General features: G+C 48.5%; 1 protein-coding gene across 1 annotated transcript; it reads right to left on the bottom strand.

Annotated features, from left to right (window-relative positions):
• Nucleotides 1-2,509: 2,509 nt before the first annotated feature.
• On the bottom strand, nucleotides 2,510-20,883 carry AKNAD1 (AKNA domain containing 1). Its single transcript, XM_045587033.1, has 13 exons — nucleotides 19,774-20,883; nucleotides 18,468-18,613; nucleotides 18,313-18,375; nucleotides 15,340-15,467; nucleotides 12,704-12,914; nucleotides 10,334-10,476; nucleotides 7,297-7,501; nucleotides 7,095-7,167; nucleotides 5,241-5,399; nucleotides 5,040-5,147; nucleotides 4,318-4,399; nucleotides 3,604-3,718; nucleotides 2,510-2,879 (listed from the first exon to the last, which is right to left on the bottom strand). The coding sequence occupies exons 1-13, from the start codon at nucleotides 20,789-20,791 to the stop codon at nucleotides 2,748-2,750; spliced, it is 2,583 nt and encodes an 860-aa protein (XP_045442989.1). The 5' UTR covers nucleotides 20,792-20,883; the 3' UTR covers nucleotides 2,510-2,747.
• Between the last annotated feature and the right edge of the window lie 421 nt (nucleotides 20,884-21,304).

Here is a 21,304-nt window from a genome sequence, read left to right as displayed (position 1 = left end):
ATCTCTGAAGCATGGTTTTGTTTCCTGTTGAAGTGTGCTTGGTCTGCAAAGTATAGTGGATTCACATTGCTCAGCCACATTCATAAGAAGGAAGAAAAATATCAGTAGTTCATGACACAAAAATATTTGGATTCAAGCCCAAAGGGCCCAGGTCCTGGCAGTTTATGTTGTTGGATGTGATGCCTCTGTAACTCGGCTGTGGTGTGGGTGTCTGGTACCCCTCAAATCCCATCCGGATGCAGGCCGATTTAAATTTTAAACATATTTTTATTGATTTCAGAGGGAGAGGGGGAGAGAGAGGGACATCAATGATGAGAAAGAAGCATCAATCAGCTGCCTCCCACATGCCCCCACTGGGGACCGAGCTCGCAACCTGGGCATGTACCCTTGACGGGAATCAAACCCAGGACCCTTCAGTCTGCAGGCCGGTGTTCTATGCACTGAGCCAAACTTGCTAGGGCCAAGCCGATTTCTTTTAAAATCAAAGGAGCAAGAAATGCCTGCCAAAACAAAGTTTTATTACCAAACATTTGGGTATTAAACATAGATACATACATATTCATATTTAGTATGTATTAGGTCTATTTTAAGTAATTCTTAATAAGATTGAATAGGAATGATAGTGAAAGGATGAGTTTTCATTTGTGTACTGTAGTTAAAGTGGATGGCTAGAACTTCTCCTAAAGAGGGGATGATTCTACAAGCTGACCCCTCACCCGCTGTCTTGGTCCTGGCACCTCAAGCAGGAAGCGAGCACAGAGGGCTGCGCTGTGGAGGGTGCCAAGTGTCTTTACAACACCCTTGCCCCCGGCAGTCCCGAGCCTGTGACTCAGCATTTGGAGATACAATCACTCGCTTAACAAGCTTGTTTTTCTGGTTTATTCCTGCAGCAGAATTAGAAGAGAGGGCTATCAGCATTGGCACAAAGAGCTTGCGTGAGGAAGGCCACAGCCAAAGCTGCAGCATCAGTAAATCTCACATTATCTCTGTAAATCAGAGCCTGTAGCACTTCCGCAGAAGCCCGAAGGAGGCTGCCCTACTTCTCTCTGTTCCTCACATGAGTCATGTTGCACTGACTGTTCCTAAGGCCCTCAGGCATCAAGGAGATGGGAAATGGCATCTAGAATACGGCTAAATACGGCTGAGGTGGGTTGTGTTTTTAAATGAAAAATGATTGCAGCAGCAAGCTCCTCTAAAGGGTAATCCGAGGGGTCAGGAAGGTCATTGATGGTGCTGCTTTCTAACCACAGTTCCATGGACTTGTAAAAATCGGGTGCCTGTTCATGTATCGCTTTTTCATGGGGGAGTGGCGCATAGGGAGGGAAACACCACAGGTTTCATCAGATCCCAAAGAGGTTTGAACCCCAGAAAGGTCAAGAACCAATGTGTGGCCTAAGAACACTTTAAGCCAGAGTTTTGTGTGATTTTGAACTTGGGGACAGGATGGCGATGCGTGGCACACAGACAAGTTCTCAGGCTGTGATGAGTTCAGGTCTGTGATGAAGCTAGAAGCCCCTCAGCTCATACATCGTTTAAACCCCATTTTTTTTTCCTCTTAAAATATGACCAATAGCCCTCACTCTTCCTCTCAGTGCCGCAGCCTAAAGTGAACTTGGCCACAAAGTCAGAGGAGTCTTGAGTCCGGCCTCTGCCCTCTCTCTCTCCCAAGGCACCCAAACTAATTTCCAAGCCCCAAAGTTAAAAATAACCCGCTCTCCAGCCAGCTGGACAAACAGCAGCTGCTGGTCACCACAGAACCCTCTCCGTGGGAATGATCCAGCTCTCCCCCTGAGCACAGCCCCGGAGCGGGAAGCCTTTTCCTGACTTTGGAGCGAATGGAGGCCCCGGGAAAGAGCCAATGAGTACACCGCTACAATGAATTGTCTTCACTTTTGCCTCAAATTTCATGAACCTAGAGCTAGGACTGTCATTTTTGTGTATTTCTGACTTCAAGTGATCTTTAACCAAATGATTTATCAGCATTTTGTAAGAACTACAGAAAGTAAATGTGAAGTCCCCCGGTTCCACTTCCTAGAGGCCCACTCGGTGTTTCTGTGTGCTTTCCAGTAGTGTGTGTGCCCTTTGAAAACCATGCACAAAAGATCACACCTGTGCGTCATTAGGCATCTTGCTTCCCCTGCACGCTATCTTGAAGGTTAACCCACCTCATTCTTTTCCCTGGCTGCAGAGTGTAAATTGTATGACAGACATCTTTGTTTACGAATGGCCACGCTGGGTGTTCAGATTAGTTCCAGTTGGGGCTCTTCCCATCCGTGCCACATGGCTATCCTCCCTCACACACCATGGCCTGTTGGGTGAGTCACCTGTGAAGTAAACAGCTAGTGGTGGGATTGCTGCTCGAGGTTAAGTACATGTCCAATTTGATAGAATTTGCACCAATTTATACTTCCTGTCTCCCCCAGCCTCACCGCCATGGGTTTTCCAACTTTTTTTTTTTTTTTCCCCCATACTAATAGCTAAAAGTATGTTTTATTGTTTTGATTTCTCTTACTATGTGTTAGGAATCACAGATTTATTTTAACATAAATACGTGTTGATTTGAGTATGAGATTGACGTCCCTTTTTTCTCATTTAAGTACTTTTGTGTTCCCCATTTCTTACGGTTTTGGTGTTTTCTGTAGAAATTTATCCTTCTAAATTGTGTAATAAGTAAAATACTTTGAGGGGAAGATTAAGTTTTCTTTGCATTTATTTTTTTCTCAAATCCCCAGACACCTTGCATCAAACTAGTATTTCACTCGATTCCTCCATCTCTGTAGTTTGGTGAGATCTTCTGCAATAGTTCTGATCATTTGATCAGTCGTTTCTTTCAAAATGGTTGCTGTTCTCAGGGCATGGTCCAGAGACGCGGTTAAACCCTGCGGGGGACGAGCGCGCACGTGTTAGTCACACATTTGCCACTGTCCCTGTTTGAATTTTTTCAGCACACGCTGCCAGGTGGACTTAGGAGTGCTCTTTTTTCCACCCCGTCTGTTTCTCTTCTTTCCACCGCTCTGTTTCTGTTTTTTCCACCAGGTCTGTTTCTGTTTTTGAGAGTTGGTTTCCTCGGAAACCAGTTGGGAGATGGAAGGTATTTTTTAGGGCAAGGGACAGAAAAAGGACGGACACGTGACTGATGAGCATGAATCAGAGGGTGAGGTCAGAAACCTGCTGGGCCCTTTCCCTGCTCTCGAGAAAGAGCTGAGAAAAGGAAAGTTCTGGGGGCCACTGAAGGGGACTTGGGAACATGATCACACATGTGCAGAGGCCTTGGGAAGTGGCCTGGGATTCGAGCTTCTGATTGGAAAAAAATAGTGGCTCGCAGCTGTAAGCCCAGTGTCGGTGGGACAGTCCTGTGAGCAGCCCAGGGGTCCTGTAGTTGAGGCACTGCCCACAGATTCCCTGGGAACCGGTTTAGGAGTAGCACACACCACGTGGCTGCTCAGGCCCTGTGTCTCTGTGTTCGTGCTGAGCACACACCGTGTTTAGCAGAGCAGTTTTGGGTGCTCCATACTGTAATAATTTAGAAGCCATCAATTTTGTGGTCAGCAAGGCCATACTTACAAGCTGCAAGGATTCTAGAATGTTTTTCTGAGTCCTCACCTCAGATTTTGTTTCTTCGCTTAAGGATTTGCTTCCAGAAACCCTGCCAGAGTGGAAGTGGGGTGAGGAGGTAGCCAGGTCTGAAGTGGAGGTCATGGGAGCCTTAAGGTTTTTTCTGGAAGGCAAAAGCACATGGATACTCGTGTGAAGCGCCGCCCTCGGCTCTGGGGTGCAGGGCGCCCTGTGTGCTGGTGGGGAGGCCGGCACCCTCCACAATTGCAGCTGTCAGTGTCTTGTGGGTGACCACAGCTGAGCTTCAGAAAAAGGCGGTTCCCACATCAGGGCCTTCCCACATCGGAAGCTCACTTAGACTGGAAGGTTCTCTCTCCCCCCTTTTTCCCCTGGCTAGGTCAATCGTATTAAATCTTTGGAATTGAGCTTCCCTGAACCCCTATATCAGATACTAGCACTTGGAGTGACCCCCTTCTCGGCACTCACACACACAGCCTCCTCTTCCCCGCATGAGGGCAGGGACCGAGTCCCCTTTGTCACTGGTCAGCAGCTAGCACGCGCCTGCGGTGGACACTCAGATAATGTGGTGAGTGAACAAATGAGAGACTGACGTCTTAGCCAGGCTTCAGTTCAAATCCCGGCTCTACCACTTAGGATCTAGCTGCTCTTGGGGAGGTAATTGGGTGCATTAGGCACATTGTATGCACCCAACCAATGGGTGGCCATTCTTGTCGTCATTGCTAATGAGAAAGGGATACTTACTTTCCTGGGGTGGGCTCATGCTCATCTTGAGAGGATTTTGAATTTGCTCTCCTGGAACAGATCCAGTTTGGTTTTGAATAAGCTGGAAAATGTTGGTTTTAATTAAATTCTGCGCGTCAGAAATGATCCCCAAATCGTGGCTATGTGGGTATCACTTTCTGAACTTCTCTATTGTGAATGAAACATTTGATAAAAATTTAATAAATAAGAAAATTGGGGAACATAGGAGACAAAGACCTTTGTATCAAGTATTCTGAAGTCAGAGAATTCAGGAAAGAAATTCCATTTTTAAAAGGAGTTATTAGCAGACAAGAGACCTGGAGTCTAGGTTCCCTGAGTTAGCTGTGCGACTGGGCACGTGGCTAACTTTTCCGGGCTCAGTGACTTCATCTGAAGGTGGAGGGGTAATATCTTCCAAGAGGTAATATCTTCCACTTGGATTCCTGAAGTGTCCTCCACCCTAACCCCCTGACTTCAGGAGCCAGGGTTCTAAGAGTCAGAAATTAAGCCACTAGGACAATTCTAGAAAACAGAGACTAAACAGAAGTCACTCCTCTTCCTTCTCCTCCGTCCTCCACCTTCCCCTCTTTCTCCTTCCAGGCCTCCGGTCTTACCCACCAGTCTCTAGGAGCGAGGCATCACTCCCCCTCTGGAGTAGCAGACAGGAGAGGAAGGAGCAGTGTGGGTTCACAAAGATGGGATCACGGAGGAGGCGTACTTACAAGGTGGAGAATTTTCATTTTCATTTAAAAAACGGAGCTGGACAGAGGCTCTTCCTTCGCTATGATTTGAGTAATTCTGTCCCGGGGTGTTGTATCTATAATGAAATTCTGAAAAGGAAAGATGACAGATATGACCCACTGCCTGGGAACAACAGCTGCCCCCACTTCTGACCTCTTTGGAGGCTCCCTGGTCGCCCTGACCTGTGAGTGGTTGCTTACGGCCACCTCTGGGGCAGCTGGGAGTCCTAGTGCCGCAGGTCTCACATGGGTTGCTCTGCAGCCCAGCGCCGGGAGCTGGAGAGCCGCTGTGTCCTGTATCGGGACCTGAAGAAACCCAAGTTACACAAAGGAGGTGAGAGTCTCATTGTAGCTCTACAATGTGGGGTGGGGAGCAGAGCTCTAACTGATCAGGTCTGCACTAGACACCCCGGTACTTAACTTCCCCGCGATTACCAAGGGGAGTTGCCAGCCCAGGAGTGACAGTCAGGGTCCCTTCCCGACAGCCGACAGGTGTTCTGATAAGAGCCTCCATTTGCCTAGCACTCGTGAGTGCTTAGTAAAGTCTGCGGAGCAGGTGGGCCTGTGAGAATTTGGCCCGCTGAGTTATCAGGTGATCTTGCATTTAGCTTCATATTTCCAGATTTGCCCCAGTAGATCCACGTTCTCTTCTCAGCCCTGCAGTGGCCAGGAGCTCATGTTTTGTCACTCAGGCGGTTGGAAAGATGGTTTTCCCCACGTCAGTTCATAAGCCCATGTAGGAACCTGAATCTGCTGTGCCTGCGCCAGTGCCACGCGAGGCCCGTGGTGGGGAGCGTGTGTCTGTTTCAGGGTCCTCCTATCTACCCAGCAGTAGATAATGGTACACCACCTCTTTGACCCTGGCAAGCCACTTAATTTTTCTGAGCCACCATTTCCTTATCTCTAAAGGTAATTTCTACCTTACATGGGTGGTGTACAGTTCAATTATATATACTATGTCAACAGTTCTCAAACTTTTGCTTTCATAGCCCTTCTGCACAAATAAATTGAGGGCCCTAGAGTACTTCCGTTGATGTAGTTTGTCCTGCCACCTGTCACAATATACACCATTTTCTGTGCCCCTGCACTGGAGAAGAGCTATCCTTAGCAGTCAGTCAGCTGCAGATGGGGGGGTAGAGAAATATCTATAGATAAACTAAATAATTTTTGCTTGAATCACTCAGATCTTTCCAGACTGAATGGATAGTCCTGAGGCTTAAAAAAAAATTGTTTTTAAACTGAAGTATCTAAAAAATATTTTACTGATGGTATCATTTAAAATGACAATAATCCATTTCTTATTAACAGAGCATCCTTTTAACAAAAGCTAACTTTTTGAAAATAAAAGTTAGGAGAAAGGCATATGTTATGTCTTGGGAAGTATACTGAATATCTGGGTTAATAGAAGACAGCTAGGTTTCATAGCTGCATTGCCATTCATTCAGTGGCAATATCGGCCTGGCACCAATATACCAGGTACAGAGTGGTTAGAAAGGAGAGGACCTCGTGGTCCCTTAAGGGTCTCAGGGACGCCCAGAGGCCTTCAACCACACTTTGAAAAGCTCTGTTATAGCATGTGGTATAGTAAGTGTTCAATCAGTGACACCTATATCTATTGTCACAAAATGTATCATCTACAGAGAACAAATACCAGTAGAACTACATGTGACAGAACAGTGAGCTGGGGAATGGCTCTTGGCTAACAGGCTGTATGAAGGTAAGCACTCTGAGCGCAAAGGCTCCAGTTTGCTCTCTGGCTCTGGTTCCTCGTGGGTAAATGGGGTAGATGAGGCTCGGGGTGATTGTCACACTCAAGAGCTGCCTGAACAGCCAGGCCCGGCCCTGCCTCTTCCCCGCCCAGGGCAGAGCTGCCAGAGGATGTATTTCTGCATCCATTCACATTGGGGAAGGCTCCTAGGACTAAAACGATTGAATTCCATGCACTGTGCTCTCTAGGCCTCCTCCCAGCTCTGACTGTGTTTCCCCGACACATGCTCGGACAAGTGGGCAGCAGCTCCCGCGCGGCCGGAAGCTTACAGGTACACACGTGGGTCATGCTGGACAGGATGACACACCCCTGAGGCCACCCAGGGACCGAGTCCATGCAGTCCTGCGGTGCCGGCCAGAAATAGGTGTTGGCGCGTTCACCTTCTTGACTACATCTTTTAAATCATTTAGTTTTTAATTCTTTATATTAAAAAACAAAAACAAAAAAACCGTGCAACGCTGCAGCCTAGGCAATGCTGTTTGGAGTGGCCAATGGCAAGCTGGCGCCCACCATGAGCCGACCCCACAGAGAGGGACCTTGCAGACTGAGCACCCACAGCCCCAGACCCCTCCACTTACTGAGAAGTGTGTCTGGATGTGGTGCCTTTTCCTGGCGGGCAGTGGGAAGCCCTCCACAGCGGGTCCCTCTGTGGCCTTTCTTCTCCAGGTTTTGCTTCCTAAAAAGGCGCATAGACCTCATGAACCATCAGTAGACCCTGAATAGAGATAGTGAGCGTAGTGGTAACGGTGACACGTTGCGTTTCTTATGTCAGCCTGGCCGGGACAGCAGGAGCATGTCATTCTCCCAGGGGTCCCCCTGCCTGTGAGCTTCCCCAGGAGAAGTGGTACCTTCCCCTGGGGAAGTGCGGTTTAGCCAGATAAGGGCAGAGTTTCCAAACATTGAAAGTGAATCTGTTTGGCCTTAGCCGGTTTGGCTCAGTGGATAGAGCGTCAATCAACAGACTGAAGGGTCTGGGTTCAGTCCCGGTCAAGGGCACATGCCCAGGTTGCAGGCTCAACCCCCCAGTAGGGGACCTGCAGGAGGCAGCCGATCCATGATTCTCATATTGATGTTTGTCTCTTTTCCTTTACCTTCATCTCTGAAATCAACAATGTATTTTTCTTTAAAAAAGGAAATACTAAAAAAAAAAAAAAAAAAAAAGTGAATCTGTTTGTTCCCCAGAGGCTAATATCTAATCATCATACATACTATAGAAATGTTAAGTTTGGAATTTAATAATTTGGAGGGTTTTTTTCATATTCATGTGTCAAAATCAGTTTTGTATGCCACTATGGGTCCCATGGCTTTGACTCTATAAGTGCAACTGACTGTATCCCAAGAGTCCATAAAGGGGATTTTGTCCCAAGTTTATGGGTTGGTCTAGACTCAGGCTGGGGAACATCTGAGCTTAATTTTATCTGTACAGGCCACCAGGGGGCATCAGAAAGATGCCCTACAATGGTCATTTACCAGCTGCTCCTCTGACCTGTTGCTTCAGTCTCCCTCGGGCACAGAAAGCCTAACTCCTCCAAAGGAATCCCACTAACAGGGCTTAAAGCTCTCACTTAGCCCCTGGGCACAGGAGTAGCCCCGGGGGAAGGTGCTCATTCTTTGTGTGGAAGCCCCAGGGATCCTGGACAAAGAGGGTGAGGCAAGACTGAGAGCGATTCCCAGGGGAGGGTGCTGCTTGGCCCGTGCTGCATGCGGGTCTCGCTGTGCCTGTGGGGCTAGGGCTGGGAAGCCAAGGCTTTCCCCTGCTCTTGGAAAAACACGCTGTCCTCCTGAGTCACACTTCCTCACACCCCATTTTCCCTCCCCACTCCCTCCTCTGGGGCCTTTGAACATCTGCTCTCCGAAGTGGGAAACTTGGATCTCACTCAAGTGAGTTCAGTCCAACGCGACTTTCTTTTTCTGCCTCTTAAGCGTCTCTGTGCGCTGAAATCTTCCTGCCAAATGTAACAGCTCAGAGCAGCTCGGTCTGAGAAGATAGTTTTAGTGGCTTACATCCAGTCCCGCCACAGAAACAGCACAAAGGGATAAGCATTTGCATGCAGCATCTATGCCATCTGCCCGGTGCATACACACCACCCTGCACATACCCTGCAAGCGTCCTGTCCATCAGCGAGCTTTGCAAAGAACCCACACCACCTGCGAGCCCTGTGCTCAGTTCATTCCTCCGGGACTATATGGCACTGGCCAAGGTTGCAGCTTGTAAATCGTGTCTGTCTCGCTCCCCAGCAGTAGGTTCACTCTTAGGACTGATTTTTATACTTGGTTGTGCTTTTCTCTCCATCTTGTCTACCATAGAAACGTCTATTTAGTCTAGAACACTGGTCCTTCCAGGTCTACGCTAGGAATTTGGAAGAGAAACATTTAGTACCTTGAATGCTTGATGAAAATGTTCTTTAAGCATAACAATTTTTTATACTTAATAAAACCTAAAAAAAAAAAAAATTCAGAATCTAGGTTTAATTCAATAAATAGAAAACAGTGGCTGGGATGACTCGGGAGGAAGCACAGCAGTGCCCCTTGTGGTTAGAGTCAGAGCTGAGGACAGACAGGGTGGTTTAAAGTCCTGAGCCATACCAGGTGACACCAGTAAATGTCAGCACAAACGCCCTGTGTTTCTCTGGCAGGAGGCAGGGCCCAAACTCAATGGGACACTTGTGTTGAGTGCGGTTCCCGTGGAGGAATGCTCTCTTTCAGGAAACCCCAGGCCATTGGACTCCTCCTCAGCTGCTATCAGTCCACGACGTGCATGTAACAGCGGCTGCCAAACATCTCTGCCCTCCTTGCTCCCGACCTTCCCCAGGTAAATGAGCCAGGCTTTGGCCCGGTCCATGGAAGCTTCAAATGAATTCCCATGGGCCAACAGCTGCTCCAAGGAGCATTTCCAAAGCGTTACAGAGGTCTGTAGGGTTTTATATCCGTGCACACGATTTTTAACTTGAAGATTTCATGCTGGGTAATGGGGAGAAGTAAGCCCTGAGATATGGGATAAGGTTTATTTCTGGTGGGACCAGGGAGCAGAGGGGGGACCCAACAGGGAATTTCCCTCACCCCAGGGGAGGGGTGGGGGAGCTGGTGGACGGGGGTGGGTAACACTGTCCCACCTGGCAGTGTCCAGAGGAGCCCTCAGGACAGGCCACCCTCCCTGTAGCCTAGATTCTCACCCAGGGACTCATCAGGATCACCCAAGAAATGTCAACAAGAATTCCTCCCAGGCTCCACCCTGGCAAGGATGTCTCAGTAGGTGGGGCTGAGGCGTGGGCATGATTTAAACATCTGCCCGGTGACTTTGATGCTGTCCCCAGAGGAGAACCACAGCCACAGGGACTTGTAACTGGGAGGGAGGCTGGGCTGTGTGCCCAGCCCCGAGGTCTGCGGTTCTGAAGCTGGGCCAGTGGCTCTGGCAGCCGGTCAGCTAGTTGACGCCCACTCTCACTGAAGGCATTATCCCAGGCCCGGCTCCCACCCACCCGGCGGCTTAGCAGCCAGAAGCCCTCACCATTCGAGGACCCGGTGGCAGAGGGCACAGCTCCAGCCGGTTGTCTCTGCACGTTGCTGCCTTCCGGAGGAGGCGGAGGCGGAGGCATGGCTGGGGTCCTGCACCACAAAGCACACAGATGCGGCTGTGACCCAGGAAGTAACTCACCCCCTGGCTGCTCACCCTCATGCACAGCTCCGCCCAGCAAGCAGCTCAGGCTCGCTGCTCTCCACCGCAGACTGCCCGGCTCTGACTCCTCCCGCCGTGGTCTGTGCTGGAGGCCAGGGCTCAGAGAAAGAACCTTCAACACAACATACTGTCTTCTTCCCTCCCCAAGCAGAGTTTAAATCTCCTGTACAGACAGAGGGTATTCTCCCCTTTTCTTATCCTTTGGTTTCACATTACCCCAAGCTCCACCAGAGGAGGAACAGATGTTAGAAGTTAACTTTAAATCTATCCATCCGGCCATCAGTTAGGAGAGCTCTGAAAGCTTTTCCAAAGAAATGCAATCCACTAAGAATTAAAACAAGGTTTAGGCTATTAACCCCCCCCCCCAAACAAACAAACAAACAAAAAAACAACAACACGTCATAACTGGCCTGAAAGGGCTGACACCACCCAGCCTGTGTTTCTTATTGTGGTTTTACCCTTTTCAGCGGTGGGGAACCTTTTTTTCTGGATATTTATAACATCATCCGAGGGCCGTACAAAATTATGAGCTTAAAAATGAGCCTGCTACACCTGGTCAAACATTTAATTAGCTCACCCTAACGCCTTGGCAGGGCCAGACCCAATGTTTCCGGGGCCTCCTGCGGCCTGCGGGCTGGACGCTCCCCGCCCCGCCCCAGGTGAACAGAGGAGAAGCGCCCTCTGCTCGTGGTGATAAACAGCACAGGCACAAGCAGCATTGTGCAGAAGGCTCCTTCCGCGTGTGAATGACTTCCTTAGGAAACGTCTGGGTCAAAGGCTACGGACATGTTTGTGTGATGACAGGAACTGCCAAATGGCTTTCCACAACAGTGGGAATTACACAGCCACCAACAATGTGGGCCACTCGGCCACACCTTCCTCTGCATCAGGAATGATCAGTTGGAAATGCTTTTGTTAATTTAATAAGGGGTTGGCGCCTTGCGTTCATGAGCATTTCCTCTGCTATTAAAAGAGATAAGCGTTTCCCAGGTGCTTGCTCATTGGTTGTATTTCCTACTTGCGGCCTTTTAGTTCACATCTGTTGCCCATTGATTTGGGGGAAGGGTTCAGTGTTTTCTCATGACTAAAACTAAAGCATTTGTTGACTGCTCCTGTGCCAGGTGCTTTGCCCGTGGCCTCCTGATTCCTTCCACCATCCTGGGCCATTGTTCCCATTTTAATGACGAGTAACCTCAGGCTCAGAGAATTTAAACAACTGACCAGGTCACCCAGAGTAACAACACACAGGGCTGGGACTTGCCCCTTCCCCGTATGCTGTGTCCTGCTCCAAGAGCACTTTGTATGCTAAAAATCTCCATACTGAACTGTGTCTGCCCTTAATATTTTCCCAGTTGTCTGGCCTAACTCTGAAGCTGGGCCTTAAAATGAATGAGATTTTGCCAGGAAGCTAGGTGTTTTGAGGATGTGAACATACTTCGTTGGAAAAGCTAACATGTATAGAGGGTGGGGCAAACAGTTTACAAAGTTCCTTCGGAAATTAAAACAATTAAAAAATACATAATAATAAAAGAAAAAGATCTGTGTTTCACGTACTCAAAACTACAACTACTTTTGCCCACCACTGTGTATAATGCTCAACATGTTGTCCTTGACTCTGACAAAAACCTATTCAACTTTTGAATGTCAGCTGCAGGCTGTAACTTCACGTACCGACTGAAACCAAAGAATCAAATTAACGCAATTATCCAGATAATTCAGTTTCTCCGGATTTAGTCTGAAATGGTCTAATAGTTGAGGCTACAAAAAACAAAAAGTGTAGAAAGACAGTGGTGATGGACTGGAATTCCTAATATTGCATCTTTAGACAATCCAAAAGAATTTAGCTGAGAGAAAGAAAATGCAGATGTGGACTCATGGAAATAGTTCTTGCACTGAGAGTGTGATTGTCATTTAGAAGAGTGAGTACAAAACCATTAAGAAGAAAAATTATTTCTTCCAAGCACAATCCCCAGAAATGTTACTATCCGTTCGGAAGAAACAGCTCTTCAGCGGCTCATTGGTTTCAACTGCATTGCTGCAGCCTATACCAATAAGACATTTTAAAAACGAACACGTGAAATAGCTTCTAGTTTTTGCAAGCTGGATCCATTGAAAATAATGTGATTCCTGGCACTTCGGGAAGTTAAATTTTCATGAAATAAGAAGAAGAATTGTGTAAATCCATGAATGGGAGTTCTATAAGTGCACAGGAACCGTGTTTCCTGGCATGGAATTGGGCGGTAGGCTATGCATTACCTCATCTGAGGGTGGAGAGGAGGCGGAGGGCAGGTCACCCCGGAGGGTTGGCGAACTCTCGGGAAGAGAGCCAGCTGAGGTGTGTTTGCCTTCGTCTGCCTTCCCTTCAACGTCTCCAAGTAGAGTCTCCAACCTGGAGACTTCACCTTCCGCTTTTCTAAATAAACAGAAGACATCGCATAGGGTATGCAGTCAACATTCTAACTAGCAACAGCAGGTCTTGAACATGGCATTGATCTGTGTTAGTATGTGGTCTGTCCTCGGAAAGGACCCATAATGGACAACCGCCCTGACGGGCATCCTGTTTCCGTTTCACTCGAAAGGCCTGGGCTCTGATCCCTATTTTGCTATCCATTGGCTGTGCGTCCTCAGGCAAATCACTTAATCTTTCGGTGCTTCTAATGTCTCAATTTTAACAACAACAACAAAATAAATGTGTCAAGTCTACATGAAGAAAACAAGCTCCTGGACCCAAATACTCATTGCAAAGGTTTTAACTCCTCCCAAACTAATCTGTAAATTCAACACAATCCTGAACAAAATTCTAATGGAAATTTTATTAAGGACATCTGGTGCGCTGGTAATAAAGGTGTGGTTTTTTTGTGTGTGTGTTTTTGGGGGGCGTTTTCTTTCTTTTTTTTTTTTAATAAACCCTTATTGTTCCTGTTATTACAAAAGTTCCTCATTTTTCCCCCCTCCACCAGGTTTCCACCCCACCCTCTGCCCTTTCCCCACCCCCCATTGTCCTCATCCATAGGTGCACAATTTATGTTCAGTCTCTTCCGGCACCCCCCACTCTTTTCCCTGAGAATCATCAGTCTACTCCCCTTCCATACCTCTGATTCTATTATATTCAACAGTTACTATTGTTCATCAGGTTTTTTAATTCCCTTGTTTTTTTTTGTGTTTTTGTTGTTGTTGTTGTTGTTGTTGTGTGTGTGTGTGTGTGTGTGTGTGTGAAAAATTCAGACAACATTCTAACAAACCAGATGCATGAAATCCACAGTTATTTTTGCATCTTACCTTTTCAAGGCAATAATAATAAGGTTATCGTAAGAGTGCAACCGTTAACTTCAACAAGCAATTAGCCAGTGAATCTGCAGAATTCTTTCCCCTGCAGAAAAAGCTATCTGCAATGGCCTTTGGTCTCGGGGCTTAGAAGGTTCTTGGCATACCAGCCCCTCCAGGGTTGCATGGGGTTCTGCTCATTGGCAGGTTACGCCCGTGTGAGAGCAGGACCAGCCTGGCACCGAGCAGCTTCGTTTACTGAGCTGCTCCTGTGTGCGGGATATAGTTGCGGTTGGAACTCTGTTGGCTTATGCCGAGGGCCAGGCAGTGTGGGTGGAACTGGGATATAAATAAGGCCTGGATTGCATACCTCTGGTCTTCGTGTGCACAGAGGCCTGTCTTTAAACCCCTGCCAACAAGTGGGATTCCTTGGAAAATAAATATCCTTACTCTTTTCACTCTTAAATAATTAGAGAAGGCATATGGAGATCTTTTTGTTTGTTTATTTTGAAGGGGAAAAAAAAAGGCTTTTGGGGGAAAATCAATAGTAAAACCCCATCCTTGCAGTCTAATTAGTTGGTATTGAAATAACGGTAGACAGAGGTTTCATTCATTTTGGAAAAGTAAAGTTGTCCTCTGGGGAAAAAGCCTCAGGATGCAAGTGCGAAAATACAAACCATTAAACTATTTTGACACCAGGAACGATTTGTGTTAAAATGCTATGAATAGAAAGAGCTGACCTGACGAATATTAAGCCCAGTGAATGGATTCTTTTATTATAATTCATAGCAGGAAATTACGTGGAAACAGGCCCGGCCTTGATTCCTGGAACACATCTTAAAGCTATTTGGATTGGAACGAGGATTGTGGTGCCATAGAAATGGCCAGTCGGAAACTTCAGTGTAAGTACGCACCCAAGGTTCTGATGTGGATTTGCTCAGGAATCACTTAAGTTTTAACATTTCCCCTCTATCAGGATTTGTGGGTCCCTTACCCCAACATTAACCAACCTGACAACGATCCTCTCCTGCCCACTGCCCCTTTGCAATGGTCTGCGGATGAGAAAGAAAAGGAGGAAGAGGGAGTGGGGCAGGGGTGGGAGCGGGAGGAAGAGAGACAGAAGAGAAGAACCAGGAGGGAGAAATAAGGGCGGGGGAGGGGGTGGTGGTGGTGAGGGAGAGGACGGAGGAGCACGGAGAGGTGGAGGACCTCTGGGTTAGACTGGGAGCCCTTCCACGGTGCTCTTGTGCCCTTCTGGGTCTCGGCACCGACTATAACGACGTCACATGAAATGCAAGATGGTGACACATTCTGGACACGCCATGTGGTCATCCCCTAGCACGGACCTTTCACGTAGCAGGAATTCCCCTTCGTCCTGCGCATGCAGTGACACCTACTCGTTGGTGGCAGGGGCTTTACTGGCCCTAGACCTTTCGGGGCTTTTCGGGGCTCCCGGGCACTGAACCAGCAGCCACAGCATGTGGTTCTGCTCATTGGCAGGTTACGCCACCTGAAGGAGATCTCTTCTCGAACCCCCCCCCCACCACCACCACCTCTCACAGTTTAAACCTGACCTTTTGGGGTCAGAATCACTGACAGCTGGGGGTTTAGGCTGGCGGACTTGCTGCTCCAAAGCCAGCTGCTCCTCAGCCCCAAACTCCTGCTTCAGCAGTTCCAGGTGTGCCTGCAGCTTCTCCAGCTCCTGTGGCAGAGAAGGCCCTGGCGTCATTCACATGTACCCCTGCGTGGGGAGCTGTTCCCCCAAACCCATGAGGTGTGCCCTACAGCAGTGCCCAGTGGGGCCGTCCTCCTTGCCGTTGTTCTGCCCTGGAGTCTGGAGTCTGACAAGTAAAATTCAGACAGGGGCCGTCTCCACAGTCACCCTCACTCGCAGCACCACGCGGCAAAGCCCGGTGGTTCTGATGTCTCTCCCAGAACCCACGCAGGGCCTCTCCCCGGGGCATCAGTGACCCTGCATGTTTGCAGAATGATTTTTAGCTTCTAGAACACGTTCCATTCCTTTTCTTACTTAATCTGCTCATCCGTATTGTACATGTTGCAAAGTGGATTACCCCGGTTTTATAGAGGAGGAAATCGGAGCTCTAGGGCGTACGTCTGATGCCACGTAGATCTTACAAGGGAACTGAGCTTAGAGGATCTGGCTTTGAAATGGAGCCAGCCAAGGTCCCTCAGGACCTCCGGGTTGCCAAACCCAAGGCTCTTCGTGCATTCCTTCCTTCCTTCCTTGAACATTTGAGGGTGTGGGTGTGGCTCACTCCCTGCTTCCTAACTCCGTCTTTTCTCTTGGCCTCTGCAGCTCTGCCCTTTCCACGTCTGCCTTGAACTTTAGAGCCACTCCTCATAGGTCTCCTTGGGGACCTCGCTTCTTTCACCTGCCCTGGATTGCTGTTTCCCATGATTCTAACCTTGGATTCACTGCTTACTCTGTGTCTTTGCCTATACCCCATACCTTTAAGCCACAACTATACTCACATGTACATTTCTGGCCCAAACAAGCCCTCATGTGGTGCATATCCATCGTTCTAATTGCCTCCTGGACCTCTCCAGTTGGAAGTCCTACAGGGAGCTCACAATGTCACAAACGGAACTGGCCTCCTGCCTGCCTCCCACACCCATTCTGAACTGGATCCTCCACTTTTATTCCTGACCTTGATTGTCCAAGCTACAAATCTGAAAGTCATCCAAGCCTCCTCCCTTCCTTTACTCACCCCTTTCAATCTGCCCCCACTTCGTTAGACTCTTAGATTTTTTAAAAATATATATTTTTATTGAATTTAGAGAGGAAGGAAGGAAGGAGAGAGAGATAGGAACATCAATGATGAGAAAGAATCACTGATGGGCTGCCTCCTGCACGCCCTGTACTGGGGATCAAGCCTGCAACCCAGGCATGTGTTCCCTGGATATGGCTTCCTAGCCAGTCTCTGTCCCTGCAGTCTTGCCCCCCTGGTATTCACTTTTACTTGATTTTAAGCCCCCCGGGCTGCCCATCACTCAACCTCCGGGTGAAATCTGAGCTCCTCAGTATGGTTTAAAGGGCTTTCATGAAGTAGCTGTTGTCTGCCTTTATAGTCTGGTCCACTCTCTTCACCACATGTATCCTGGGCTCCATGCAGTTCCTCACCCGCTCAGCACTTTTCTTCCCTGGGCCACTGCACCTGCTGGCTCCTTTTCCAGGACCACTCCTTGCTCCTTATCCTGCCAAGCTTACCTAGATTCCTCCTACAATACCAGGCTCAGAAGTCACTCCTAGGAAGCCCTCTGAAGTGCCTTGCTCTGACTAACAAGGCAGAGCCTCCTCTCAGCTGCCCTTAGCATCACCTGTAACCTTTCTCAGGCTGCAAGTCACTTGTCTGTTTACCAACCTGTGTTCCTAGGAGACTCTCCACCGCTAGAAAAATAAATAGTTTCACCATCTCCACATCCCTGGTAGAGAGTCTGAGACGTGGGAAGCACCCAATAAGTGTTTGTTGATTGTATGAATGAGTTATTTAATTAGTACTATGAATGAATGAATAAGGAACCATCCCTTAAGGTTTGGATCCTCCTGGTTTTTGTGCCGTCTGGGCTCCGAAGCACAGCCTGCCTGAGCTTTGCTTGTGCCCTTTACCTCAGGACTTGTAACCATGTCTTGCGGTTGACCCGGTGGCCTAGATTACATCTTCCACTTTGCACATTTCTGGCTCTCACAATCTCAGCTTTCTGCCCCACTGCCAGGCTCCACCCCCACTTCCCATGACCTGGGCACTGATGAGCAAGGCTGTTGTGGTTACAACATACATGAGGGACTTGATTAACTACAACCAGCAAGGACGTGGAACCCCAAGATTTTTATCTGAAGGCACAGCTTCAGGATCAATGTTAAGTGTTTGAAGTGTTCTATATTGAGCTGCCAGATCCTGGTAATTCTTATAACCGTTATCTCCTGGGGCCTGTCAACTCCGGATGGGCTTCGTGACCCTTTAGAGCAGCTGGTGCGCTAGTCTCTTGGACCTGCCCTGGTCCCAGATTTATGATGGGGCAACTGGTGAAGAAAAACAGCAAGCATCCCTACGTCATAGATCCCCTGAGAAAGAGAGAGGCCTAAGCACGTAGAGAAATTCTAAGCTCTTTTAGTTCCTGTAACACGAAGCCCCAGACCTCAAATACTCCGTGAGACCTGAGCCTCAGCACTTTGGGAAGGAGAGTGGGGGGATGGGAAGATGGGTGAAGGGAACAGAGGAAATGTCATAAATGAAACGTAAACATTCTGTACAAGTTTCCATATAACAAGCTTGAAATATGTTATTAAGGACCTTAATTTAATTTGATTTAGCATTCTAGAGAGTTATCCATGTCTGACCAAGGCCAGGCCTCTGGGGGCCGTTTGGCTATGGACACAAGATTGCTGCCCTTAACCAACCCCCCTATCCCCCCACCTCCCCCACCCCCCACAAAACTTCCACCTCCACTGCCCCCTGCAGAGAAGGCCCGGCGCTGGGAGGCCTTGAACTTTCCCCGGGTCAGATTCCCCAGGAAGGACTTATTACCAGCCTCTCATCTTTCTCGTGGCCAGGAGAGTCCTGTGCTAAGCTTCTGGAAAATTCTTGCACCTGCAGTGAAAAAAATGCAGTATTTCACGAGTGGCATGGTATCTTATATTTGAATTTGGTCACATCTACTTCGTAATCTTTAAAGGTGTTACTTTAGTCTTCAGCTGATCAGTCTGTTCTCTCAGCCTCTGGCACATCTCTCTCCCTTGGGATATCTTGAGGAATATGGAAGAGGTCGAGGAAGGGTCTTTCTGAGAGGCCGGTGACAGCTTCCAGAGGCGGGTCTCAGATTCTGTTCCTACAGAAGAGAGAATAAGCTGGGCTACTGTTCATCTCACATTCACCGCAGATTTATTAAGTCCTGAAAATGGACGTCGGGGGCCATCACCACCATTTGCTACTTAGAATTTCTCCTAAACCTGGATCTGAATGAGAGAGGTTGAAAAACGCTCGCTCGTACCTGTGAGCTGTTCTTGGTGGCTGTGTGTTGCAGGCTGCACCTGCATAATTAAAGGATAAGAAAGTGTTACTGCTGATAGTGATCAAGGACGCCATTATTCAGAATGGCTGATGGTTCTGGTCCTCCAGGCAGCCCTGTTGCATCAAGGCTGAGTCACCTCTGACACTGATCTGTGGGTGGCCCAGGGCCATTACTTATCACCGTAACCCTCAAGTTCTCCCCGAAAATGGGGACAGTAATAGAACCTATTCCTGGGGTCCTTATGAGGAGTAAATGTTAAGTACTTAGACTCAGGCACCTGGTGAGCACCGAGTACATGTTAGCTGTTAACACTATCATGTTTGAGGCTATTGTATGGAACACGCAAACATTTCTCCTAAGACTAGACCACAAGCCCCATGAGGCCTTCTCACCAGGTCTGTTGCTCTCACTAAGGCTGGACAGGAGTTTACATTCCAGCGTGATTCGCCTTAAGGGGCTTCCCATGGCTCACAGCACAGGGAGCTCAGAAACAGGCCAGTGCAGGAGCTAAACGGTGTGGTCACTCCAGACTGAGTGTTAGGGATTTCTCCACTACACGATGGGTATGGAACCTATAGAGTCCAGTTCTCCAACCTGAAAGGATTAGAGAAGCCCAGCCAGTGTGGCTCAGTGGTTGAATGTTGACCTATGAACCAAGAGGTCATGGTTCAATTCCAGGTCAGGGCACATGCCTGGGTTGCAGGCTCGATCCCCAGACAGGGGTGTGCAGGAGGCAGCCAATCAAAGATCCTCTCTCATCATTGATGTTTCTCTCTCTCTCCCTCTCCCTTCTCTGAAATCAATGAAAACATATTTTTTTTTAAAAAGATGGGGGAACTCAATTCCAAGTGGGAGAACTTGGATTTGATTCTATGATGTGTTATTGTTATTCCAGCTCCTGATTCTTGTCATGAGGCTTTCACTGGGCTGCTGAGAGGTCCCAGAACTTGCTCAGAACTGGAACAGGTGTCAGTCACCTTCCAGAGACTTGCTCTGGCTCAGAGGAGCGGCTTCTCCTACCTCTGTCTGCTGTGAGGGGTCCCCAGTCTTCCTTTCCTGCTCTTCCTTCTCAGCACGGTCTGGCCTAGCTGTACCTTCTGGAATTTCTTGCCCAAGAGCTAATCCAGCTCTCAGTTCAGGAGAAAAGCTGGCTTGTCTGTCAGTTGTAAGTGGTTTATCGATCGTATTATTTTTAGGGATTTTCACTTGGGGAGCAACACTATAGTGATCAGACAACCGGTAACAGACTTGGCCATATTTGAACCCAGGGCCTGATCTTGTGTTTTCCGTCTGCAGTTTCTGCTCTTGGCAGCCTTTCTGTTTATTGCTTGGACCCTTGGATTTAGTTAGAAAAGTGGAATTTTGTGCAAGGCTGCCGTCTCCAGCACTCACTGGCTCTTCTCTCTCAGCGGCCTTTCCTGCTGTCGGGGTCGGGCAACAGCTGGGCTCACTGCCCGTGTCATCCTCCTTCTGGGAGTCGAGCTCGTCAGTGAATTCTGGGGTCGGTTCTTTTGGCCAAAAACTGTTAACATAATGCAAGATGATACTTTTAACAATGGCTTCGTCAAAACTGTCCGATTTGGAGACCTCTGGGGGAGTTTCCCAAGGACTGCCTTGGCTTTTTAAAAGCTCCTCTTTGGAAAGATGACGCTGTACAATATCAGAAAGGGCTGACTTTGAGCGGTCCCCCTTCTTCGCTGGGACGTGAAGAGTATGGGGGCAGCATTGCTCCTCGTCAGAGTTTTCCTTGGCAGCGCGTTCAGTCATTTTACCCAGAGTCCAGACCGCGCCTGCCTTTCTGCACGACCCTCCATGTGTGGTCCTCTCTGGAGGGTCCTCTGCTGTCAGAATCGCTTGACCCGAGACACCCAGGATGTTGTTTTCCGAGGAGAAATAGTGATGGGCGTGCAGCTTAGTTTGGGAGAAAGCCCCATCGACAGGGAAGTCCTCCCGCTGCCTCGAAGCCTTCCGCCCTGAGAAACCAGCCTTGTCCATGGGCAGCCGGCCTTTGTCCTTGTGCTCGTTCTTGATGTTCTCAGTTATGCCAGCAGCGCTCCTGGTTTTCAGTGACCATCTTCATTGTCTGTCCTGTTCGGTGCAAAGGGAGAAGAGCCTGGTTGTTAAATATATTAGAATAATGTGTGGAAGTGGGCTGTCCCAGGGTCTGAGCTGTATGCAGGACAGACACTTAGAGCAACTCAGTGATAATGGTGAAGGCAGAAAGCTCAGCAGGTGCTAAGCCATCCTAATGCTGCATAAATATAATCAGTGGTCTATACACAAGAGAAAAGAGGTGGTGGTAGTGGTGGTAAACATTTTATTCATTAAATCTGGCTAATGGCCAAAACCGGTGTGGCTCAGTGGTAGAGCATCGGCCTGCGGACTGACGGGTCCCAGGTTCGATTCCGATCAAGGGCATGTACATCGGTTGCGGGCCCATCCCGGGTGTGCAAGAGGTGACTGGTCGATGACTCTCTCATCGACGTTCCTAGCTCTCTATCTCTTTCC

This window comes from Pipistrellus kuhlii, unplaced genomic scaffold (genome assembly GCF_014108245.1).
Source record: "Pipistrellus kuhlii isolate mPipKuh1 unplaced genomic scaffold, mPipKuh1.p scaffold_m20_p_24, whole genome shotgun sequence".
Lineage (NCBI taxonomy): Eukaryota > Metazoa > Chordata > Mammalia > Chiroptera > Vespertilionidae > Pipistrellus > Pipistrellus kuhlii.
Note: the sequence above shows the minus strand (reverse complement) of the source record. Positions and strands in the feature narration are given on the sequence as shown.